The 26,900-nt window shown below is 42.1% G+C and overlaps 1 protein-coding gene across 2 annotated transcripts in view; it reads left to right on the forward strand.

Annotated features, from left to right (window-relative positions):
- The first annotated feature begins 390 nt into the window (after positions 1-390).
- The window catches only part of LOC109875210 (activated CDC42 kinase 1), a 131,876-nt gene continuing 105,366 nt past the window's right edge, over positions 391-26,900 (forward strand). The window contains exon 1 of one of the 2 annotated variants that reach the window (XM_031810222.1): positions 391-512. Coding sequence is in view for 1 of the 2 variants with exons in the window: in XM_031810220.1 (XP_031666080.1) it covers positions 17,502-17,549 (48 nt within the window). In the remaining variant the exon portion in view is untranslated. Of the gene's footprint in view, positions 513-16,179; positions 17,550-26,900 lie in introns of those variants that run through there. The other variant, XM_031810220.1, reaches the window with a different exon arrangement.

Consider the following 26,900-nt stretch of genomic DNA (forward strand, 5'->3'; position numbering starts at 1 on the left):
CGTGTTCATTCCGTTTCCAGTCCAAATTCTTATGTCCAAAGCATCTCAGCAATGCAGACAGGAAATGAAATCAGTCTGACTTGCTTTGCTTGGTGGAAGGAATGTGCAAGTGAGATCCTGTTTTGAATGGAGGGTATTTATTCACTTTAATAGGGTTAGCTAAGGAGGATGTCATTCGGGGTCACAGGTTGTCCAGTGTTCTCTGACTGAGACTGCTGGTGCAATTTTTTTATACATGGTGGTGTTTTGGCTTTTGTGGCTTTGTAGCACTAAGACCAAAACATAGTTACACACACACATTGCACTTTGTACTGTGTGTACTCAACCACCCAACCACATACTCCTACACACGCAAACAGACAAAGCGATGTTGATTGGTTGGCCATTTCCTGCAAAAACAGGCGTGTGCCCACGCAAAAGCGAAGCATATCTGAGAGCAGCGGGTTTTGTTCTCTCTTTGGCTGAAATGTCTGCATGACAGTGGCGTTTCCAGAGCCAGCTCAGCTGATGAGGTAAGAGTCAGTCCCTCAAGCTCTGCTTGGCTACACAAGAGCTCCTCTGTTCCTTGCTCCCACTCAGATGAGATACAGGCCAGCCATGCACCCAAACAGGTGTCTGCTGCTCACTGTTGCTGTTTAAAGAGGACTGCTTGAGAGGTGTGTACAGGAAATGTGTGAATGCTCCCTACTTAGCAGCTATGATCTTCTTTTCTCTGATAGACCAACAGTCTTTGGGTAAATGGGGGGAGGAGTGTGAGGCCGGCCAAGAATAGCAGCGAGTGTGCTTCTTGTGAAGTGTCTCTCAATGTTGAGAGGGCCTGGGGGGCCCAGACTGACGGCAGAGAAGTAAGAGGAAGGAGCCCTTGTGGGTGGTGGCAGGGGGAGTGTTATTTTAATCTGGGTGCCACGTTCCCCCCCCAATCAACCAACCCTCTCGCTCTCTGTCCCTCACACTATTTTCTCTCTTAAATTCTCTACTTTTCTGTTCCTTCTTGCTCTCTTTCTGCACATACCTCTCCCTTCATCCTTCCATTTGAGCTCATATTCAGTGTTTTTGTTCACACTCTCACTGTAATAATGTATGCCATTTTAGCAGATTCTTTTATCCAAAGTGATTTAGTCATGATGCATACATTTTACATATGGGTGGTCCTGGGAATGGAACCCACTATCATGCCGTTGCAAGTGCCATGCTCTACCAACCGTCTCCTGTCTCTCCCACATAAGCACACACAGTTATCGCCTTACCACAGTCAAGGACATGCGGTGTGCCTATTCCGGATATATGTCAGGTGTGTCAGTAACGTGTCCGAAAGCGTGTTCATGTGGCCCTTTTAACGGGGCAGGCCATTTGCGTTCTCCAGTTATAGGTTGGTGGTGCTGTCTCATTTTCAATGTTCCTCCTCCCCTATGGACTGTATGTGTTTGTGGTACATTGGTTACATTTTCAACAACTTTTTTTTGTTGCTGGTATGAAATACTGTTAAGAATAATAGCCCACTTGTTTTACAGTACAGTGTGTGGGGCCCAGTGGTGTGGTGTTCGTAAAGAGAAATTACCCCAACACACATACAGATGTTTTCATGTATCCTACTCTATTCTGCCCACACACAGGCAGCTCAATTCTGATATGTTTCCACTAATTGGTCTTTTCACCAGTCAGATCAGATCTTTTGCCAATAACTGGGCCAACGCACACCATGTGTTGTCTGCTATAGTATGCTTTAGGAAAAATCTGCAGGCTTCAATAGTTCTTGTCAGTTGGACAGTGACATGTGTTCCCCAGGACCCCCTGGGAGGGCTGAGCTGCTCTAAGCTCATTGTCACACGTTGGCATGCAGTCAGACAAGCTATCCGAAGGCTGTAACACCACTAGTTACTAACCTTGCCCATATAGTCATGATTCACGGCAACCGGAACCATATCAAGGACGTGCTGGAGATGGAGCGTCTGATAAGCGTACGTACGACTCACTCACTTAGATTGTCTGTCTTAATAGTAACACAGACAGCCCTGTAGTAGGTGGGAGACTGCATTTATCTCAATCTCGTGTAATCTCTTTTTTTCTCTCCTCTCTTAGATGCCCCTTATTTCTAGACTCTCTCTCTCTCTCTCTCTCTCTCCATGTTTTGCCACCTCTAGAGTCTCTTCATCTTTCCATCTCACAATCTCCATGTCTTGGGTACATTTCTTGCTTCGGCACACCTCTCTTAAAGTTTCTACTTTCTTCTCTTTCCCCTCTCTCACTCTCTGGTTCATCAGGCTGTTATGTGCTGCTTCTCTTATCTTTTCCTTTTTATTTAACTTGGGAAAACACCGGAAGAGCAGGTAACACATTGACCAGATTGGCAGTGTAGTCTAGCCCACTCACTGCAGGTGTGATTCAATGCGATCTCTGAAAGAGCACATCAGCAACACCCACACATCCATACGACACACTTGCATGATTACTCCTACGCGTGTCCACAACCAACCTATCATGAAACACAGTGTGCCACTGTGCCTGTTCTTAGTTCATTCAGGAGTATGTCAGTGGACAACAGAGTTGAGAGATGGAAACAGACAGTCAAATGATGCCTTGATTCTCTATAAATAGAACAAATGCCTCAGGCAAGTTCTACAGACAGGGAACTATTAACGTGCAAAGAACTTCAACATGCCAACGAGGCACTCGGGTAAATGTTTGCACCTTTCTGGTGTTGGTTCTTGATAGTCCAAAATGGCTTCCTTTGATCGTCTCCCGTCCTTCATCCAACTCAGCACAGCACAGCACAGATCTGAAATAGATCAACAAGTAAAATAAGGCTTGATAGTGAATTGGGAGAGTATTCAGACCCCTTGCCTTTTCTACATTTTGATATGTTACAGCCTTATTCTAAAATGGATTATCAATCTACACACTGCCCCATAATGACAAAGCATCCTCGAGTCTTCTTGGGTATGACGCTACAAGCTTGGCACATCTTTAGGGCTCCCGGGTGGCGCAGCGGGTCTAAGTCACTGCATCTCAGTGCAAGAGGTGTCACTGCAGTCCCTGGTTAAAATCCAGGATGTATCACAACCAGCCTTGATTGGGAGTCCCATAGGGCGGCGCACAACTGGCTCAGTGTCGTCCGGGTTTGGCCGGTGTAGGCAGTCATTGTAAATAAGAATTTATTCTTAACTGACTTACTTAGTTAAATAAAGGTTAAATAAAATAAATACATGTCAGTGAGGACTGTTCTCTACACAATATCTATATATCTGAAAACTCCATAACGTTTTACTCTACTGTACTCCCTGTTTCAAATCACGTTCTTATTAGAAGATTCATCTATTGTTAATCTAGAGCATTATATTACTTACTTACCTCTCCCAGGTCATAGAGTGCATGAGTCAAGAAAATACTGCCCTAATCCATCACCTCCACCTGCCTAAATGTCTAAAAGCAGAAAGCTTTTAACCCTCTAGAATTATTGTTATTCAATTTTGACAAGTCACAAGTGACGGTGCATCCTACTGAATTCCACGGAAGTGGCTGCCCATATTGAGGTTAACGTAGGTTATTTGTTGTTGATGTGATGGTATGATAAGGGGTGGGACTGAGGAGGTGAGCTGGAGGGACAGTGGTGGCAGCAGAATAAGCCAAACAAATGTGTCAGGCTGAAGGTCAAGCTGTGTGTGATACTGTGTGTGCCCGTGCAGCAGTTTTTAGCTGCTAGAGAAACTGAATCCATGATATGCCATCAAACCCCAGCAGCTTTGGGACATTTGCTCGGGTAATCATGCAAATCTCAGGGGCCAAAACCCCCCCCCAATCTTTGTCATTTTCATGTTATAGCCTATGGAACAAAACAAGTTCCAACTCAGTCAAAGCTATTGTTCTTTTAATTCCTTCAGCGTAAAGTGAGATGAAATGCATGTTAAGGTTCCACCTCCAAGGAATGACAAAGGCTACTTAAACATATTCATGGTGTGGGTATTTCCACGTGGAGTTGATGAACATCAACAAATAGTGCACTGACCACTCTGTGTAGCTATCTTGCTAACCTTATTTAGCTAGCATTATGTTATCTATTGTTGCTGGATAAAAAAAAAATATATATACCATATTCAAAAGATTAGCCAGCTGACTATTGCTGGTACTAGAACTAGATTTGTTATAAGCATTGATTTAGGGAAAACGTCACCACAAAATCTTTGACTTCACCATCTATTGTTATCTCAAGTTTGGGCATTTTCCATAACTTGCGGCTGCGAATCTGCTATTAAATAGTTAGGAAGAATAAGAGTAAGCTCTGGTAATATTGATAAGTATTGAAAGATGGCTGAAATGCATTTTTCTACATTGTAATGGACAAGGTGCAAAGTTTGGTTGGCTGCTGGCAGTCTTTGGCTGTCGTACAGCAAAGCCAAGTCAGGTTCGAGCTCATGGTTCTCGCAGGATAAGTTAAATTATAGGCTACAATGACTTTGCTCATGATCATGCATGCCGCAAATGACATGTAACTAAGTTTCTTGAATTTTCTTTTGCAGGTGCCTTTTCATTATATGGAAAGAAACTCATGGTTTCTAGCTAACGTTGTTACACCAATCAAAGCAGTGGAGCCTGTAGTGAAGCAAAACTTTAGTGGTCAAAACCATTCATCTTGGGGTGACGATGGAGCAGGTTTGCAAAATGCTATCATTTCACACAATTATACCATTTTATAAAATGGTCATTATATACACTGAGTACAAAACATTAAGAACACCTTCCTAATATTGAGTTGCGCCCCCCTCTTTTGCCCTAAACAGCGTTGATTCGTCAGGGCATGGACTCTACAAGGTATCAAGCATTCCACAGGGATGTTGCCCCATGTTGACTCCAATGCTTCCCACAGTTGTGTCAAATTGCCTGGATGTCCTTTGGGTGGTGGACCATTTTTAATACACACGTGAAACTGTTGAGTGTGAAAAACCCAGGAGTGTTGCAGTTCTTGACAGAAACATTTACGCCTTACACTTACTACCATACCCCTTTCAAAGGCACTTCAATATTTTGTCTTGCCCATTCACCCTCTGAATGGCACAAATGTACAATCCATGTCTCAAAGCTAAAAATTCCTTCTTTAACCTGTCTCCTCCCCTTCATCTACACTGATTTGAAGTGTTTTTATAAAGTGACATCAATAAGGGATCATAGCTTTCACCTGGATTCATCTAGTCAGTCTGTCATGGAAAGAGCAGGTGTCCTTAATGTTTTGTACACTCAGTGCATATATTTTTAATACAGACCAGCTCAAAATAAGTGAAAATTGACAAATTATCCGCTGAAAAATAATAATCCTTCAAAAGTTTGAGGTCACTTAGAAATGTCCTTTTTTGAAAGAAAAGCTATTTTTTTGTCTATTAAAATAACAACAAATTGATCAGAAATACAGTATAGACATTGTTAATGTTGTAAATTTACTATTGTAGCTGGAAACGGCAGATTGTTTAATGGAATATCTACAGAGGCCCATTGTCAGCAACCATCACTCCTGTGTTCCAATGGCATGTTGTGTTACCTAATCCAAGTTTATAATTTTAAAAGGCTAATTGATCATTAGAAAACCATTTTGCAATTATGTTAGCACAGCTGAAAACTGTTGTCCTGATTTAAAGAAGCAATAAAACTTGCATTTAGACTAGTTGAGTATCTGGAGCATCAGCATTTGTGGGTTCGATTACAGGCTCAAAATGGCCAGAAACAAAAACCTTTCTTCTGAAACTTGTCAGTCTGAGAAATTAAGGCTATTCCATGCGAGAAATTGCCAAGAAATGGGAGATTTTCTACAATGCTGTGTGCTACTCCCTTCACAGAACACTCTCTCTAACCAGAATAGAAAGAGGTGCACTGGGGCCTCCCACTCAACTAAGCGAAAGGGGGAGAAGGGCCTTGGTCACGGAGGTGACTAAGAACCCAATGGGCACTCTGACAGAGCTCCAGAGATTGTCTGTGGAGTTGGTGAAACCTTCCAGAAGGACAACCATTTTTGCAGCACTCCACCAATCAGGCCTTTATGGTAGTGGCCAGACGGAAGCCACTCCTTAGTTAGTAAAGTGAAGGCCTGCTTGGAGTTTGTCAAAATTCACTTAAAGGACATCTCAGACCACAGGAAACAAGGTTCTCTGGTCTAATGAAACCAAGATTGAACTTTTTGTCCTGAATGCCAAGAGTCACATCTGGAGGAAACCTGACACCATCCCTAGGGAATGCACGGTGGTGGCAGCATTATGCTGTGGGAGTGGCTTCGGAAGTCTCTGAATGTCTTTGAGTGACCCAGCCAGAGCTTGGACTTGAACCTGATCGAACATCTCTGGAGAGACCTGAAAATAGGTGTGCAGTGACGCTCCCCCATCCAACCTGACAGAGCTTGAGAGGACCTGCAGAGAGGATTGGGAGAAACTCTCCAAATACAGGTGTGCCAAGCTTGTAGCGTCATACCCATAAATACTCAAGGCTGTAATCGCTGCCAAAGGTGTTTTAACAAAGTACTGAGTAAAGGGTCTGAATACTTGTGTAATTTTTTTTTTTTTAAGTACATTTGCAACAATTTCTATACCTGTTTTTGCTTTGCCATTATGGGGTATTGTGTGTAGTTTGATGAGGAAAACAAGCAATTGAAGGATAAGGCTGCTACATAACAAAATGTCAAGTGGTCTGAACTTTCGGAATGCACTGTATATCATATTTTCACTAAAACGATTACTTATTTACTTAAATATGGGAAGTTCTGGACATTGTCTTTAAGCTCTAAAAAGTGGATTTATACTGGTGAGGCCGTTAAAAGAAACTCAACCCAGATGCAGCTATCAGCCCTCTAATTCGTTTTATACGAACAGGCCTACTAGCCTATTAGCGTTTTAGTTATTTTTGATAATGTTTTTTTATGGGATGTCAATGATAGACTGGAGAACTGAGGCAAGGATTATTTGGAAGCACCAGTTTTTTGGGGTTGGTGTTATGACCAGACTTTGAACCTTTCTCTTCCTCCTCACTAAGCTCCTTGCTCTGTGCAGGGATAGGCCACATAGCTGGCTGGCAGCTTGTAGCTCCTGGTTTAGTAAGAAGAATGCCCCTCTCCCCACAGGTGTTATTACTACCTATGAGGGTTTAGAGCTTGAGGTAGTTGCCTCATACAAGTACCTGGGAGTATGGCTAGACGGTACACTGTCCTTCTCTCAGCACATATTAAAGCTGCAGGCTAAGGATACATCTATACTTGGTTTCCATCGTAATCGCTCCTCTATCACCCCAGCTGCCAAACTAACCCTGATTCAGATGACCATCCTGTCTATGCTAGACTACTTAGACGTAATATATAGATCAGCAGGTAAGTGTGCTCTCGAGCGGCTAGATGTTCTTTACCATTCGGCCTTCTGATTTGCCACCAATGCTCCTTATAGGACACATCGCTGCACTTTGTAAACTGGTCATCTCTGTGTACCCATCGCAAGACCCACTGGTTGATGCTTATTTATAAAATCCTCTTAGGCCTCACGCAGCCCTCATCCTCCACATACAACACCCGTTCTGCCAGTCACATTCTGTTAAAGGTCCCCAATGCACACATCCCCAGGTCGCTCTTCTTTTCAGTTCGCTGCAGCTAGTGACTGGAACAAGCTGCAAAAAACGCTCAAACTATACCATTTTATCTCTTCATTCAAAGACTCAATCATGGACACTCTTACTGACAGTTGTGGCTGCTTTGTGTGATGTATTGGTGTCTCTACCTTCTTGTCCTTGTGCTGTTGTCTGTGCCCAATAGTGTTTGTACCATGCTCTGTGCTGCTGCCATGATATGTTGTTGTATTAGGTCTCTTTATGTAGTATTGTGGTGTCTCTCTTGTCGTGATGTGTGTGTTGTCCTATATATTTATTTTATTTAAACATTTTAATCCCAGCAGGAGGCCTTTTGGTAGGCCGTCAGTGTAAATAAACATTTGTTCTAAACTGACTTGCCTGGTTAAATAAAGGTTCAACTGGGCCATACCTCAGACTGTGACCTTGCGTTCAGCCTGGGCCCTGGCCTCCCGCCCTCTCCTGTCCTCCTAATCCTCTCACTGCTTCCCTCATGTCCACCCAGAGCCCTGGAAAGACCTCTGAACATAACATATCACCCCACTTTCCTAGAAAGGTGCAAGCGAGCAAGGATTATTATATATGGTACGAAATCACACATGCACACACTGACTCTCATGGACATGCATTTGTATTTCCTGGGGATTTTCTCAGTTACCATGCCGAAGCCCATCCTCCTTTTGTTGCAAAGCGGAAAAGCTTTTCTAGGAAAAGGAATGATGAAAGGGCTTTGTTGTGTTCGTGTTTGGATCTGGATCTGGTGACGCCCCCGCCCTGTCCAGCCAAGTGCTGCGTTCAGTATGATACAGGCAGCTCTCCACGAAACCCAGTAGCCCTCAGAGGGTAAATGAGGGAGGAACCATAGTTCACAGAACTCTTCTGCACTGATGGTTTGTGGTGGTTTGTACCATCACTGCACCGTGGGTATTTTTCCCCTATAACTTCTGCTGGTTGCCCTTACCTGTAGGTTTCTACCCTAACCTCAGCTTTTGCATTTTTACAAGTTCTGGTTAGGGAATTTAGAATGCTACAATAATAGAAACACACTGATAACATTAAACAATTCCTTAAAAGCTAGTAGAAAGAAAAGGAAGTGCTTCTTGGATACAAAATCATAGAGCTTTGTAGCAACATTTTTGACTTTTTTATACTTTTTGGGGGGGCAGGGTTTTAGTTAATTGAATCTTGAAATGCTTTGAAATGCACTTGATCTGCTCAGTACAGTTATAGCAGTGGTAACCAACCATTTCTGAGTCAAGATCACTGAGTCAAAATGCTAAAGCATGACTTTAAAAAATGGAAACATATTATTAAAAACATTTCTGTAGCAATTAAGTTTGAAGTAGGCTACAGGCCCATTGCATTATCACTGCATATTGGCTATGCTTGAATTGCCCTGCCAATGTTGTTCTTTGGAAATTATATTTAAAAAAATATAGTATATATGATCACCCTGGATATAGATCAATTGTTGTGTTACTTGTGAGCACAGCAAAGTGAGCATAATAAATGAGCATATTTTTATTTTTGAACTGGACTGACGGACTGCATCTGGTCAGTCTGATGGGAAGGGGGCAGCATAGTGGCTGTCTCTGACCATCCCTTCTTCCTTCTGCTGAGAAAAGGGGACACAGTCTTCCAGCTGATGGCGAAACTGAAGTTGCACTGAATTATTTCTCCCTCATGCACCAATTCATGTTACTCCTATCAACAGAAAAAGTGAAATATTCCTCAATATTAAAAAAGAGAAACACTAATAATAACAACGCAAGCTTATCGGAACACTTTGCTATACCCCTTCATTGCAACTGCAAGCGTGTGGAAGTAGGAAGAAAGCACATTTTATCGCTTATAAAGGTGTTGAACAAAGTGTTGACAGTGCTGAATAACAACTTCAACATGAACTTACACAAACAGCAGCTCTTTGCTGTATTCATTGAGTCTCTCTAGTCATGGTTTTAAACATTTTGAAATCTCACAGTATCAACTTTGCTGTGCATTTGAACTTCGAGGCGTCTTTTTACAGTCTACAGCTTGAAGGAAACTGTGCAGACATGATCTGAGCTACCTGATTGGCCAGAGGTAGGCTTGATTTGCTCTCTGGGCCTGCTGGGTAGGCGGAGTTCTATCATCACACACATGAAGTGGTTCAAAATGGGAACAGTTTGCCTTCCTGGCACTAGGGCTGCTGAATCAAGTGTACCTACCGCCAACAGCGCGAAACGAATACAAAAAAATATCGTTTTTTTTTTTAAACAGAAATGATCAACTAGGAATGCCTTGGAGATCGACTGGTGACCACTGAGTTAGCGCATAGGCCTGGATCCTTGTTATACAGAACTAGCACCTAGATGGTTTGCTGTGTAGCTTCTACTGACACACTATTTCCTCAAAGTAAGTTAAGGCACCAATGCCGTTTTGAGTTGCAAAGCTTCTACATCACCCCCTGTTCTTGATCCTACAGAGAAACACGTCTTAATATCAAGAGTTTATCTTGTCTTTCGGTCTCCCGCTTTGCAACACATAGTGGGGACTGGGGATATAAGAGGAGAAAAGGACATTTGTTTTCAGATATGACCGCTAGCACATGGCCTGGGAGTCTGGCTTTACCAGTGACCTGCCACTGGCAAGCTATAGCTTTTAGCCTAAAGCAGTAATCAAATGGAAAAGCTACCCAGCTAAATAATTCTCTGCAGTAGAAATCAACAATCTTTACCCCAAGCTCACAATATCAACTGTCATATGATATGACCAGTCATTATTTGTTGTGATAAAGAAGTATAATTTTGTTTCAGAAATATTAGGCCTACATCCTTGGCTGTTATACATCCACCTGTCATCGTAACCTATATAGTTTATAATTCAAGGCTGTCTTACTGTAGCCATAATTGTTCCGCAATCAAAAGAACTTGGGGCTATCGCCATATTGCTATCCAGTGGGTCACATAAGTATAACACCTTGACAGTATCATTTTTGAAGTTCAATTCCTTTAATCAGGAAATCTAACATATATTAGTAGGACAGTAATTGCAATCATTACTACCTCTTCTTTAAAATGGGATTCATACAGTAGCATGTCTGGAGGTTTCACCCTCAAGGATGAAGTCCTCTACTAATTCAACAGCAGTTGATCTTACACTGGAAATTTGGCACACGCACACACATTGAATTTGCAGTTAACTTGTCGCCACTGATCAGTGGTTACTGTAATGGTGTAGATCTGTTGTTCTTGAATGGCTCTTCCTGTATTCCTGGTGTGCACTAGCGTGATAGTAATGCTGGTCTGCATTAACATGCTCGCCTAAAGGCTAGACGTTAGTTCCAAGGGAAATGGGATAGTGGCGCCATCTTAAGATCTGGGTCACGGTTTCCCAAACTCACAAAGCTCCCCAGATGCCTGCGGGGGTGATCATCTCGGATTCTGTATTGCTGTTCATCTCATGGCGACCAGCATATTGGTCGTCTTCCTGACCTATAAGACGCCACACAGCCACTAACTGTGCTTGACAGATTCTACCGCATGACTTAATGAAGCTCAAGTGTCTATTCTATTAATGCTGCGATGAATCCTATGGAGGTGTTTTACTTTATACACCCAACTGTGATCGCTCTGGCTATTTCATTGTTTAAGAGAGGATGTAGGCTAATTGTCATAGCAGAGTTGTGAGTGTACATGGGTGTGTATGAATCGAATTGGTCTGGACAGAGCTGATACGATCTCCAAAGGATGATAGGACTTTTGATTCTTCTTGGGGCTCCTCAGGAACTTCCCTCACACCCTAACCGTGTTTCCCTAAATGTCATCAAACTGCCAAATATAACGATGCACCATCTGCTAGCATCAAGTATGTATGTAAAACAAATTCTGGCGTTGACATACTTTCCTGCATGCGACACGGTCGGCTTTCTGCAGCATACTTAGTCAAGTCCCTGATTTTAGATTTCCACTATATGAGCCCTAAGCTTTGAGAGTAGACCATGGGAATATCATGCAGTGCTGATTTAAAGCTTAGTGCCTGCGGTCTATCCACTAAGTGTCTTAAAGAGACTGGTGGGACTGGGAGCCATGGCTTTATTAAGGGTGGCTCCCGCCAAAATGAGCTGTGATGTCGGAGTTTGGAATGATACAATTGGTAGCGTACACCCCCAGCCTGTCTGCGACAGGGAAATTTAAGGCGTAAGCCTACATGTTTAACAGGCCTCGGCTAAATGTCTACTTTGAGACAAAATGGCGGGCAAATGGAACCAGAAAGCCCCCCCCCCACCCCCACATCCTAAACCTGATTTTTCTTTTTTTTCTCGGTCTCTCGCGCTCTCCTCCACTTATACCTCTTTCTCTCTCTTATTCTCTCCCCCACTATGTTTTTGTCTCAGTATTGTATGCTCCTCAGGAACTTCCCTCACACCCTAACCGTGTTTCCCTAAATGTCATCAAACTGCCAAATATAACGATGCACCATCTGCTAGCATCAAGTATGTATGTAAAACAAATTCTGGCGTTGACATACTTTCCTGCATGCGACACGGTCGGCTTTCTGCAGCATACTTAGTCAAGTCCCTGATTTTAGATTTCCACTATATGAGCCCTAAGCTTTGAGAGTAGACCATGGGAATATCATGCAGTGCTGATTTAAAGCTTAGTGCCTGCGGTCTATCCACTAAGTGTCTTAAAGAGACTGGTGGGACTGGGAGCCATGGCTTTATTAAGGGTGGCTCCCGCAAAAATGAGCTGTGATGTCGGAGTTTGGAATGATACAATTGGTAGCGTACACCCCCAGCCTGTCTGCGACAGGGAAATTTAAGGCGTAAGCCTACATGTTTAACAGGCCTCGGCTAAATGTCTACTTTGAGACAAAATGGCGGGCAAATGGAACCAGAAAGCCCCCCCCCCACCCCCACATCCTAAACCTGATTTTTCTTTTTTTTCTCGGTCTCTCGCGCTCTCCTCCACTTATACCTCTTTCTCTCTCTTATTCTCTCCCCCACTATGTTTTTGTCTCAGTATTGTATGCTTCCTGGAGGGATACGTGCTGGTGCTGATGTGAGAATGAGGGTAAAGAGATCTGGGGGGGTGGGTGTTTAATGACATTGCTGTTGATTCTGAAGCCATCTGCTGTGTGTGTGTGTGTGTTTATGAGCGACTGAGTAAAGAAATGTGTCAAGTGAGAGAGAGCGATAACAGATTGAATGTGAGTTGAGAAACACATGGAGTAAGATGTTTCTTTATTCTGTCTACCACAATCTCTGTGTGCAATCGACATAAGTCACAAATATAACTATGATCTGTGAATATATACACATTTTATAAATAAAACCATAATCTGTAAATATGTAAAAATATTTCACCTATATTCACCTTAAGTCACAAATTCACTCATGATCTTTAAATACACTATCCAAAAGTATGTGGACACCTCTTTAAATGAGTGGATTTGGCGATTTCAGCCACACCCGTTCCTGAAAGGTGTATAAAATCGAGCACACAGCCATGTAATCTCCATAGACAAACATTGGCAGTAGACTGGCCTTACTGAAGAGCTCAGTGACTTTCAACGGAGCGGAGGATGCCACCTTTCCAACAAGACAGTTTGTAAAATGTCTGCAATGCTAGAGCTGCCCCGGTCAACTAAGTGCTGTTATTGTGAAGTGGAAACATCTAGGAGCAACAATGGCTCAGCCAGGAAGTGGTAGGTCACACAAGATCACAGAACGGGACCGCCGAGTGCTGAAGAGTTGCAGCACTCACTACCAAGTTCCAAACTGTTTCTGGAAGCAAGGTCAGCACAATAACTGTTCCTCGGGAGCGTCATGTAATGGGTTTCCATGGCCGAGCAGCCACACGCAAGCCTAAGATCGCCATGTGCAATGCCAAGCGTCGGCTGGAGTGGTGTAAAGCTGGCCGCCTTTGGACTCTGGAGCAGTGGAAACGTGTTCTCTAGAGTGATGAATCACGTTTTACCATCTGGCAGTCCGACGTACAAATCGTGTTTGGCAGATGCCAGGAGAACGCTACCTGCCCCAATGCATAGTGCCAACTGGAAAGTTTGGAGGAAGTGGAGGAATAATGGTTTGGGGCTGTTTTTTCATGGTTTGGGCTAGGCCCCTTGGTTCCAGTGAAGGAAAATCTTAACACTACAGTACACAATGACATTATATAACTCTGCTTCCAACTTTGTGGCAACAGTTTGTGGAAGGCCCTTTCCTGGTTCAGCATGACAATGGACACCTTGCACAAAGCAAGGTCCACACAGAAAGGGTTTGTTGGCCTGCAGAGAGCCCTGACCTCAACCCCATCGAACAACCTTTGAGATTAATTGGAACGCCGACTCCGATCCAGGCCTCACTCGCCCAATATCAGTGCCCGGCCTCACTAATGCTCTTGTGGCTGAATGGAAGCAAGTCCCTGCAGCAATGTTCCAACATCTAGTGGAAAGCCTTCGCAGAAGAGTGGTGGCTGTTATACCAGCAAAGGGTACCAACATTGTGGACAACATACTTTTGGTCATGTAGTGTATTTTCAACATGGCTCACAAATGAAATGTAGAATGATTTGTGAGTAAATGTTTAGAAATCCCTGACATTAACAACTGTGGAATGTGCATTCAAAAAGTGCTTGTGGCTCTCTATTCACCCACTAATTAATTTGTCATTTTTGTGTTCACTTGTAATGTATTAATATATAGCACAACTTTGGATTTCACCCTGGTGTCATGATCAAAACGGATTGGGAGTGAGCTTCTCTTCTCCCGCATCACCATGCAGTGCAGGTAGCTAAAGTGATCGCTGTCTTCATTATGAAATGATCAACTTTACCCTGTATATGGAAAAACGACCATATATTCTTTCTTTTTTTTCTCTCAAGCAAAACTACCAAAACTACTGCTGATAGCGAACCTGAACATTCAAAATAAAATGTAATGTAAGCCCTGATGAGCATGTAGCCTACCTATAGCCAGATGAAAGTTGTGTCTCCGGTGGTAGCTTATGCAACTTTCCGGTAAAACATAATTGTCAACTGCGCAATTGACAACCAATGTCATTTGTTAGGATCTTCTTTCACACAGAAAAATGATATTGCGCAAACCATTTTACAAATGTTTGAATGCTGAATGTGACATGCAGATGTGTCAGATCAGGAATAGGCCTACAGTGCCTTTTTTAGAATGTATTCACACACGTTTACCTTTTTCACATTTTGTTGTTACAGCCTGAATTTCAGAAGGATTAAATTTCGATTTTGTTTCACTGGCCTACACACACACAGTAGAATTATGTTTTAAAGATTTTTCTTTACAAATGTATAAATGAAAAGTCATTAAATATATGGTGAGTATTTGTGAAATATTTTTACATTTACGGATTATGGTTTAATTTACTAAATGTTTTGCTATATTTATAGAATTTTATTTGTGTTATGTTGAATATACACACAGATCATGGTGGACATAATTACAGAATAAAGTAACAAATCTCACTATAGAAACTCATCAGCATGGGATATCCACCTTTTGTCCATCCTCATCTACTCCTTTTGATAGAGGGGGAGAGGAACAGCAATTTATCTATGAATTACAGCTCTATGGAGGCCACTGCTTCAATAGAGAAAGAATGAGGGAGGATGGAGAGAGGGATGAGAAAGAAGTCAAGCAAGGCAGGGAGGTTTAAGCCCACTGAAAATGTGTGATTACGGATTGAGCTGCGAGAGGGGGTGGGAGAGCCCACAACAGCATATTGCAAGGACAGCGACAACAAAGCCTCTCGTTTGGGAGAGAGAAAGAGAAGGAGAGGATGGAGCATGGGTGAAGAGTCGGCAGGTTACCGTTCTTATCTGTGTGTTTTTGGACTTCATTTTGGAACTGATTGGACCTTCTGTTTTAAGCTTGCCGAGCAACTTGTAGAAAAAAGTCTAGTTTGTTATTTAAAGAAATTGTAAAAAAAATCTTAATTGACTCCTGGACCCTACCCCAACCCTAACATACATGAAGGGGATAGGGGTTGGAATGGGGCATTCCTCTAGTCCCAAGTCTGTAAAACTGTGTGTAGTGTGAGTTGTTTGCAATCATTTCTACTAAATATTTTCTTAGACATACAAAGCTTCAAGCACCATTAAATGGGAGGGAAGTCAATGAATCAACATCATTTGCCCAATATCTTGATTAATTGCAGCGCCCAGAAAAGTCACAGGAGCAGAGGACACAACTATGTAGGTGATGATGCCTGTACAGTATGTTTGTGTCTACCTCCGTGTGTGTACAGTATTTGCTCGCTGTACAGGACCAGGAGGGTACAGATTTAGCAACGGAGCTGGAGAGGGGATGAGAGCATTAAGCCTGCTCAGCAGGCTGCGAATAGCAGGCCCCAGGACAGGAACAGGACTGGACTGGACTGGCCAAACATAGAGAGGGGAGAGAGAGATGATCAACAATCGCAGTGCTAATACATTTGTCAGTGCCATCGAGACCATGACTCTGCCGTCAAATTTAGACTGCGGAGAGAGAATCAGTGGGCGCGCAGAAGCTGTTTTTGCTTCTTGTTCTATTTTTTTTCACGTTCGTTCTTGCTCTACTACCCCCTTCATCCAGATGTCTGCTCAGCTAGCCTCCAGATGTCCTCTCCCTCCCCTCCCATAGTGGAGAGGTGCTTTCTACGCACACACACACACCACCCATCGTGGCTGTGTTTATCTCTCCCTCCGGGGAGGATTAGTGCTCCTCATCAGTGCCTGCCGCCGCCCTCGTCGGCCTCCTGCCACCTCATTGGCTGCTGCTCTCAGGACCACCGCTGACTGGAGATCACTGTGACGACCAGGAAGGGGGCGTTCTGTTATTGCCGTGGTGGTGGGGAGGCGACCACTCACCAAATCACCGACCAGCTGGGACCCCCAAAACATTGAGGAAAAAAAGGATTGAAGGAAATAGAAAAATTATAATAAGGGATTAACTGTCGGCTTCAACGGAGCAATCAGGGAGTTTGTTGAAAACGGCACCAAAAAACACCCAGATTCTCTCTCTCTCTATCTCTCTCTGTGTGTGCTAAGTTGCTGGTCGAAGTGGACAGCTGTTCCAAAACAAGGGAAGGAGGAATGGAGGAAAAAAACAGTGAAATAAAAAACAGCCCTTGGGTAAAAGACTCATTCTACATCTTGTTTTCTAAAGCCACCATAATATAATGAGAGAGAGGTGCATCGCTGAACGAGTGCAGCATGCTTCAGCACTGAGGCAGAACGAAGGAAGGAGCGGCGTGTGAGAGAGACGGTGACAGCCTGTGATAGAGGGATGAGGGAGGAGTGCAAGGGAGAGGGAGCGAGAGAGCAGAACTGGAAGGTCATTACCACTAGGCGAGACAGAAATTAACAGGGATCTGTCACTCTTTGACACCTACTCTCTTAAAGGCTACCTTCAACACAAATCAACAAAAGAGCTGAATCCTGCTGCATTCGCATATAGGAAACCCCTCCACAGAACCTGACTCAACCAGCCAATGCATTCCCAGAGGAATGTCCATTGTGAAGAGGACACTCCTACCTTGTTCCTATCCTTCTAAATGTACCTAACCAAAGAACTTGGTCACTTGTTATGACTGTCTGACCACAACATCCTCCTTTGACTGCGGCCCAAACCAGGAATTGGCCTCTGTCTACAGAAAGGAAGAAGGGAATATCTTTGACCAGCCGCTGCTAAGAGGAATAGCCTCATCTGTTGTTTACGAGAACACACACTGGATTGGTGAATGTGTCTCAAACCAAGACGGACTAGGTGTACTAAAGAGGCATCCCTATTCCCTAGAATCCCTACACTGTACTACAAACAGGAATATCTGTATCGGTTGACGTAAACACATACTGGAGGGGTAGGCTGAGGCAATTGGAGAGCTGACAGACAGATTGACCGCCAGACAGGCGGCATTTGATCTCAACATGGGAGAGACAGCCGAGTACCAGCGACTGTCCAGCGATGACGAGGAGGTAGTTCCCTTCACACCCACACCTATCATATAATGATGGTCACTTGTTTTCGAACAGTACTGCTGTCCTGCTAGCTATTTATCGGTAGAATATGCAGCATGCATTATGACAGGCCAGGAAGTATGTGTCTGTCTTTCAGGTCCTCTTCTTGTGGTTGTACCTGAAAGTAGTCAGTGTATTATTTATTAGTCATTATTTTGATTGTGGGCGAGGTATTTCAAGTCTACTGATTCAACAAATTACTGTCTTTTCATATCTGCCCAAGTCTAGTGCTTTGTATTGTAGTCTGAATTTAAAGCACTCCACTAGGGTTGTGCCCTCTGTGTGTATACTCAATTTATGCTTTGTGTGTTCCAGGTACCCATCTGGTAGAAAAATCATAGCCATCCTTTTTCTCCCATTGGTTGAACAAATGCAATGTTTACGGCTAAGCTAGCTATATTGTTTGTCTCTATCTGTAATGGTCTGTGTGTCTGCTCAACCCTTCTGTTCATGACCCAGTCACACACTCACCCAGCCTACGTTATTGAATGCAGAACCATGAGGTCATAGATGAAGTGCTGCTGACTGAGCTTCGTGATAGGACTCACCCACACCCTGCTCTGTCCTCCATCCATCCTTCTCTCTCATTTTCTTTCCCTCCTTTCTCATTAGTGTGATATGCAGTCTCTGCATTGACAGAGTAGCCTGTTCTGTTAGGTCGGGGGAGGAGGGCTATGGTTGCAAAAGAGGAGCTAGCTATGCCAGGGAGTGCCTTCTGAGGAGAAAAGTGTCTTTTGACTTTGTTACATTAGGTTTTTCATAACCTGTACATTACCCAGCGTGTGCGTTTTTGTCTATTTTCCTCGATTGGTTTCTCTTTTTTTTTGCTGGGCATGTAAAGTACATATTGACCTTGCAAAGAAGTCAGGTGTGCGTTGTCTCTGACCAGAATGTTGGTGCTCGGGTTGGTTGGCTGAAGGCTCAATTTTCGTCTGGCTTTAAGGTGGCGCTCATGTCAAACACACGTTAGTTTGATATTTTGTAATGTAAAAACTGGCGCACTGGCATTTTCCAGCCCTAAAGCCAGGTTTGGCAATTTACCTGTCTTCTATTAGCTCGCTTGCGCTGAGATGGGCGTGGTGGAAATGTATGAGGTTTGTCCTTAAAAACATGATCCAAAGTGCTCATTTCAGGCAGCGCTGATATTTAAGACCAACCAAAAGCTGGTTTTAGCGGTAACGCAGTTGGTTATGGCATGAATTTTGACAGCGGATACGAAACCTATCCAGCCGTGAATCACAGTGCCACCATCTGTATCCGGTCCTACGTAGCAACATTTGAATGTTTTTAAAATATTTTTTACATTGGATAAAAGTAGAGACTCAGAGCTACAAAATGGTATATAATACACTACAGTTGAGGAACAATGGGAAAGTAATCCTGCTTTGAAAGTTGATAAACTTTGGTAAACTCACTTTTGAGAAAATTGCCTTTGAATATTTTGATACTACTACTGGAGAGCCCTTCTTTTTCTACACCCATTCAACATCGTTCACACCCTCTTAAGCCTATGCCCCACCCATCTCTTTAAGGGTTGATCCAAGCATTCTGTACTAAGAGCAGTCAAGCACCCAAGCTAACTTGCTAGCTACTTCCAGACATCTAAGTGAGAGAGAACAGCTCACCTAACATTACTCACCCTAGCAGAGCTGGTTAGGCTGTTATGTTCTCCAGAGTAGAGGTCGACCGATTAATCGGAATGGCTGATTAATTAGGGCCGATTTCAAGTTTCCATAACAATCGGAAATCTGTATTTTTGGACACCGATTTGTCCTAATATTTTTTTTAAATATTTTTTTAAATATTTTTTTAAAATATTTTTTTTTACCACTTTATTTAATCTTTATTTAACGTCTTGGTGACGGGGCAGTATTTTCGCGTCCGGATGAAATGCATGCCCAAATTCAACTGCCTGCTACTCATCCCCAGAAGATATGCATAGTATTAGTATAGAAAACACTCTGACGTTTCTAAAACTGTTTGAATCATGTCTGTGAGTATAACAGAACTTATTTAGCAGGCGAAACCCTGAGGACAAACCATTCAGATTTTTTTTTTGAGGTCACTCTTTTCAATGAGTTTTCATTGGGAATCCATATTTCTAAGGGACCTTCTTGCAGTTCCTTTCGCTTCCACTGGATGTCAAACGTCTTTCGAAATTGGTTGAGGTTTTTCCTTTGTGTAATGAAGAAGTACGGCCATCTTGAACGAGGATAACTTTAAGTGTACTGTTAGATAGAGGCACGTGACCAGAAAGCATGCTGCAGTTTGTTTTCCTCCTGTATTGAACACAGATCATCCCGTCTTCTACCGAAAGTTGTATTACAAAAGTAGTTTGAAATGTTTTGGCAAAGTTTACAGGTAACTTTTGAGATATTTTGTAGTCACGTTGCGCAAGTTGGAACCAGTGTTTTTCTGGATCAAACACGCCAAATAAATTGACATTTTGGATATATCGACGGAATTAATCGAACAAAGGGACCATTGTGATGTTTATGGTACATATTGGAGTGCCAACAAAAGAAGCTCGTTAAAGGCAAGGCATGAATTATATTTTTATTCCTACGTTTTGTCGCGCCTGCAGGTTTGAAATATGCTTTTCTCTCTCTGTTTATGGTGCTATCCTCAGATAATAGCATCAATTGCTTTTGCCGAAAAGCCTTTTTGAAATCTGACATGTTGGCTGGATTCACAACAAGTGTAGCTTTAATTTGCTATCTTGCATGTGTGATTTCATGAAAGATTGATTTTTATAGTAATTTATTTGAATTTGGCGCTCTGCATTTTGTCTGGCTTTTTGCCAGGTGGGACGCTACCGTCCCACATATCCCAGAGAGGTTAACTAGGCAAGTCAGTTAAGAACACATTCTTATTTTCAATGATGGCCTAGGAACGGTGGGTTAACTGCCTCGTTCAGGGGCAGAATGACAGATTTTTACCTTGTTAGCTCGGGGATTCAATCTGGCAACCTTAGTTAACTAGTCCAATGCTCTAACCACCTGATTACATGAGGAGTCTGCCTGTTACGCTAATGCAGTAAGCCAAGGTAAGTTACTAGCTAGCATTAAACTTATAAAAAACCAATCAATCATAATCACTAGTTAACTACACATGGTTGATGATATTACTAGTTTATCTAGCGTGTCCTGCATTGCATACAATTGATGCAGTGCGTATTCGCGAAAATTTCTTAAAATCAATACACAGAAGTATATATTTTTAAACCTGCATATTTGGATAAAGGAAATCTAGGTTAGCAGGCAATATTAACCAGGTGAAATTGTGTCAATTCTCTTGCATTCATTGCACGCAGAGTCAGTGTATATGCAACAGTTTGGGCCTCTTAATTTGCCAGATGTTTTACGTAATTATGACATAACATTGAAGGTTGTGTAATGTAACAGGAATATTTAGACTTATGGATGCCACCCGTTAGATAAAATACGTAATGGGTCCGTATTTCACTGAAAGAATAAACGTCTTGTTTTCGAGATGATAGTTTCCGGATTTTTGACCTAAGGCTCGTATTTCTGTGTGTTATTATGTTATAACTAAGTCTATGATTTGATAGAGCAGTCTGACGGAGCGGTGGTAGGCACCAGCAGGCTCGTAAGCATTCATTCAAACAGCACTTTTGTGCGTTTTGCCAGCAGCTCTTCGTTGTGCTTTAAGCATTGCACTGTTTATGACTAATAGCGTTTCAAACGTCACTCGCTCTGAGACTTGGAGTGGTTGTTCCCCTTGCTCTGCATGGGTAACGCTGCTTCGAGGGTGGCTGTTGTCAATGTGTTCCTGGTTCAAGCCCAGGTAGGAGCGGGGAGAGGGACGGAAGCTATACTGTTACACTGGCAGTACTAAAGTGCCTATAAGAACATCCAATAGTCAAAGGTTAATGAAATACAAATGGTATAGAGAGAAAAAGTCCTATAATTCCTATAATAACTACAACCTAAAACCTATTACTTGGGAATATTGAAGAGTCATGTTAAAAGGAACCACCAGCTTTCATATGTTCTCATGTTCTGAGCAAGGAACTGAAACGTTAGCTTTCTTACATGGCACATATTGCACTTTTACTTCTCCAACACTTTGTTTTTGCATTATTTAAACCAAATTGAACATGTTTCATTATTTATTTGAGGCTAAATTGATTTTATTGATGTATTATATTAGTTAAAATAAGTGTTCATTCAGTATTGTTGTAATTGTCATTATTACAAAAAATCTGCTGATTAATCGGTATCGGCTTTTTTGTTCCTCAAATAATCAGTATCGGTATTTGCTTTGAAAAATCATAATCGGTCGACCTCTAATCCAGAGCGTTGGTGACTGCAACTGTGCTGTCAGATTGTCCTTTGGTAAATTCAGAGCGTTTCGGGTTCAGAGCGCACACAGGACACTCTGGCGATGAGTAGGGTTGATCTGAACGTTCTGGACCTCAACAGCAGTCAAGCACCCAAGTTAACTGGCTAACATTGGCTAGCTTGCTAGCTACTTCCAGACACATAATGAGAGAACACCCCACTCTGACAATTTTACTCGCCCTAGCAGAGCTGGTTAGACTGTTTTCATGTTATCCAGAGCGTTGGTGACTAACTGTGCTGTGGCAACAATTTAATTACGTTTTTTTGCCAACGTTTACTGACACCGGCCATATTCCACGGGTGTTGAGCATTCATAAATTCACAAGTTATTCTGTGCTCTGGCACACTCAGACGAGAGTAGATGACCAGGCTGAATATACAAATGCACCCGAAATGGTTACTTGCATAGTGGAGTCTTTTGTTAAGACATGTAGCTAGCTAGGTAAACAATGAACCATAATCCCAACTAATGATGAATCAGCAGGTAGCTAACCAACCAGATTCAATGTTTGCTTGCTAACATTAGGCTATAGCTAGCCAAGCAAATGGCTCTGAGATACGGATAATAATATTATACACGTAACGTTAGCTAGCGAGCCAGCTAACGTTAGCTAGCTTGCTAGGTAAACAATGATCCGTAATCCCAACTCATGATGTTACTACCCTGCCTGAATCTTCAGGTAGCTAACCGACTAGGTTCAGTGATAGCTAGCTAACATTAGGCTATAGCTAGCCAAACAAATTGCTCTGAAATACGAATAATAAGATCATACACGTAATGTTAGCTAGCCAGCCAGCCAGCTAACGTTAACTAGCTAGCTAACAGTGCACTTTAACTTGAAATGAAATGTGTAACAGTCTAGCTAGCTACATTTCTAGATATCTTACCCATATACATCATTCATGGATGGATGTGTCTCCTGTCGGATGTCATGATTGCCCTTAGTTTGAAGATGTAATCCGGAGACAGGTGTTTTCTCCATTTCATTAGATAACATACTCAAAATCCACTGATTTCAGAACATGGTCCTCCAGAAATTTGGAGAGCACCACTTAATGCAGTTTTACTACACGATACCTTTGAAAAAAAAGCTGTGTTAGACAGGATTACCTACATACTGACCAGCTCAAATAGACAGAAGCGTGCTATATGGCAGACCAATCCAAACTCATCTCTCGGCATGTCCAGCCCACACATTATCTCAGTCAATCATGACTAGTGGGAAAGTTGTATTTTTCCGTGGCTAGCCAACTAGGCTCGTAATTTATCAATTGTTATTGTATTTACAGATGGCATACAAGTTTGTTATTAAGGCACATTAAAGTTTACATGTTCCAGAAGGCATTTCTCCGAACAAATGTATCTTGATAACATTTTTAGAAACATTCAATGCCTCTCCTTTGAAGTAATGACATGCGACATACACCTAGCTTCTTGAAACGGGTCACATAAGGGCATGGAACAAAGAGTAGCCTAATGTGCTGTGAGTGCCTTTTTATACTTCGTATTTAGAAACATAAACAGTTTATTTCCCATTTCGTTGTATTTGATTAAAAACCAAGCATAGCCTCCCCTCTCAATTATTGTCTGCCCAATGCAATCGTGAAGTAGTCGACTGCCGATCAAGGGTTTGGCTCCTGAGACCGCTTAAATAAATATTAATCACCAAAGCTTTATTAAAATGTCAAGTTTGAGAGGAATAAAACAGTGAGCTGACATTCCCTTTTTATCTATGGATTGTAGGCAGGTCCTGTTTTTGACGTGTGTAAAACCCCCTCTATGATGTAGAACCCAAGTCCACCTACTATATTGAAGGCTGGTTCAACAGCAATTTGTATTTTTTTTCTTGCCGATTTTATATCATTACATTTTACATGATTGCTTGTTTTTAATTTTAACTATTGCAACCAAATTTATTAAAATGATTTACCTTCCTGGTTTGATGGTGATAATGTCTCTGTAAGAGTTCCGATTTATGTTCATAAAACAAGCCTATTTAGGAGCAGTATAATGCTGAGTGGACATTCTCCCTTTCTCTTTATATTGGATCTTTTTCTAGCTACTGTGAAAAGTTTATGTGCGTAAAACCCTCCATAATCTGTTTTAATATTATGTGCCCATGAAATGATGGTGCCTGTAAGTGTGACGTAGCCTATTTAAAACAACTTGTTTCATTTAAAGATGTTCATGCCTGTCACACTCTGACCTTACTATTCTTTGTTTTCCTTGTTATTTTGGTTAGGTCAGGGTGTGACATGTGTTTTTCGTCTTGTCTAGGGGTTTTGTATGTTTATGGGGCTGTTTCCTTTCTAGGTATATTGTATATCTATGGTTGCCTAGATTGGTTCTCAATTAGAGGCAGATGTCTATCGTTGTCTCTGATTGGGAACCATATTTAGGCAGCCATATTCTGTGGGTACTTTGTGGGTGATTGTTTCCGTGTCTGTGTTTTTCACCACACAGTACTGTTTCGGTTATTCACGTTTAGTTTATTGTTTTGTAGTGTTGTAGTGTGACAATGCCGTCCTGCCTAGTTTGATCAGGGTCATCATATTCAGTAGGGAATACACAACAGAAAACGTTTTAAAACATTCTGCATTGCAAAGGAAAATGAGCATAATGACCTGTTTCAGTCCATTTTCTTCCGTCAGTAATAATAAATGGGGACCCTCCGAAATCTCATTACCAGACCGATACGATGTCAATTCGTGCCAATGTAATCTGCATTGTCAGATGAAATTGCAGCTATATATATTAGGATGGGTTATCATTCAATTTGCGGTTTTGGCCAGTATAGTATTGCTAAAAAGGAAGTGACTTCATTGAATAGCCTACATCAACTAGGCACTTTGATCAATTGTGTAATGACACTTTTTAATTTCAAGCCTACCTTACTGGTAGGCTTGGTAAAATTCATGGGACCCACTAATAATACATTATATTATTGTAATTGTCTGATATTTTATGCAAATTGAAAGGCTAATGGCCTATTTCACCCCTGCTACTTGCTCAGTGGTGATATTTTTTTAAATCCATCTTTAAGGTGATTTACACTAAACAAAAATGTAAATTCAACATGCAACAATTTTAAAAGATTTGACTGAGTTACAGTTCAAATAAGGAATTCACTCAATTGAAATGAATTCATAAGGCCCTAATGTATGGTTTTCACATGACTGGGGATACAGATATGCATCTGTTGGTCACAGATACCTTTAAAAAAAAAAAGTAGGGGAGTGGATCAGAAAACCAGTCGGTATCTGTTGATTGTGGAATGCTGTCCCACTCTTCACTGGCTATGCGAAGTTGCTGGATATTGGAGGGAACTTTAACACGCTGTTGTACATGTCGATCCAAAGCATCCCTAGCGTGCTCAATGGTGAGTTTGCAGGCCATGGAAGAACTGGAAAAATGTCAGCTTCCAGGAATTGTGTACAGATCCTTGCGACATGGGGCCATGCATTATCATGCTGAAACATGCAGTGATGGTGGTGGATGAATGGCACAACAATCTCGTCACGGTATCTCTGTGAATTCAAATTGCAGTCAATAAAATTAAGTTGTGTTCCTTGTCCTTATGCCTGTCCATTCCATAACACCACTGCCACCATGGGGCACTCTGTTCACAATGTTGACATCAGCAAAACGACGCCATACACACGTTCTACCATCAGCCCAGGTAGAGTTGAAACTGTGATTCATCCGTGAAGAGAACACTTCTCCAACCTGCCAGTGGCTATCGAAGGTGAGCATTTTCCCACTGCAGTCAGGTTAAGACCCTGGAGAGGATGACGAGCATGCAGATGAGCTTCCCTGAGATGGTTTCTGACAGTTTGTGCAGATATTCTTCAGTCTTGCAAACCCACAGTTGCATCAGCTGTCCGGATGGCTGGTCTCAGACGATCCAGCAATTGAAGAAGCCAGTTGTGGAGGTTCTGGACTGGCGTGGTTACACATGGTCTGCGGTTATGAGGCCGGTTGAACATACTGCCAAATTCTCTAAAACGATATTGGCGGTGGCTTATGGTAGAGAAATGAACATTAAATTATCTGGCAACAGCTTTGGTGGACATTCCTGAAGTCAGCATGCCAATTGCACACTCCCTCAACTTGAGACATCTCTGGTGTAGTGTGACACAACTGCACAATTTACAGTGGCCTTTTATTGTCCCCAGCACAAATTACACCTTTGTAATGATCATGCTGTGCTATATTATGTGCTGATTAAGACATCATAACCTGCTAACCTGACTACAGCTTATTACCTGCTGTAAAAATGGTTGATTTTAAATTTCTATTTGTTTTCATAGGCACCAATTAAAGTTTTAATCGGCACCATATTCTTGCATGTAAATATATCAAGCAACGACAAAAACAAATCTACATTACAATTTTTTCCACATCTGCATACAGCGATTTTTATTTTTTTTCTATTTTTTCTTTTCTTTTTTTCTTCTCATAATTCACCCACAGACATTACAGGCATAGAAAGACTGGGATACAGATTATTTTAAATATATTAATGATTTATAGGAGTGATGTGATTGGGTAGATCCTCATGAAGGACCTCTGAGCACAGTAGACAATCTGGAGCGTATTTGCCTTCTTGAAGAGTGGTGTGATGGGTCAGATCTGCATTACAACTTTATCAATTAGAGATTTTAAAAGAACTAGAAAAGGACATTGCTGAATAAACTTTGGACTCAGCTGCTAAACGTTTTTCCATGGTATTAGTTGTAGTTTGTGGAAGTTAGAGCTTGTCTTCAAAAAAGAGCAACTTGCTTATATACATACTTTGCGTCCTCCTCCAACGCGGCGGTCAGGGGCATATTTTAGGACATTCCAGAGGGCCTGCAACACATTTTCTGGCTTTTCATGGCACTTACTGTAAGCATAAAAATACATTTACGATTGGGATAATGTGGACATGCAGGACACGACAGA

Source organism: Oncorhynchus kisutch, linkage group LG30 (assembly GCF_002021735.2).
Source record: "Oncorhynchus kisutch isolate 150728-3 linkage group LG30, Okis_V2, whole genome shotgun sequence".
In the NCBI taxonomy this organism is placed as follows: Eukaryota; Metazoa; Chordata; class Actinopteri; order Salmoniformes; family Salmonidae; genus Oncorhynchus; species Oncorhynchus kisutch.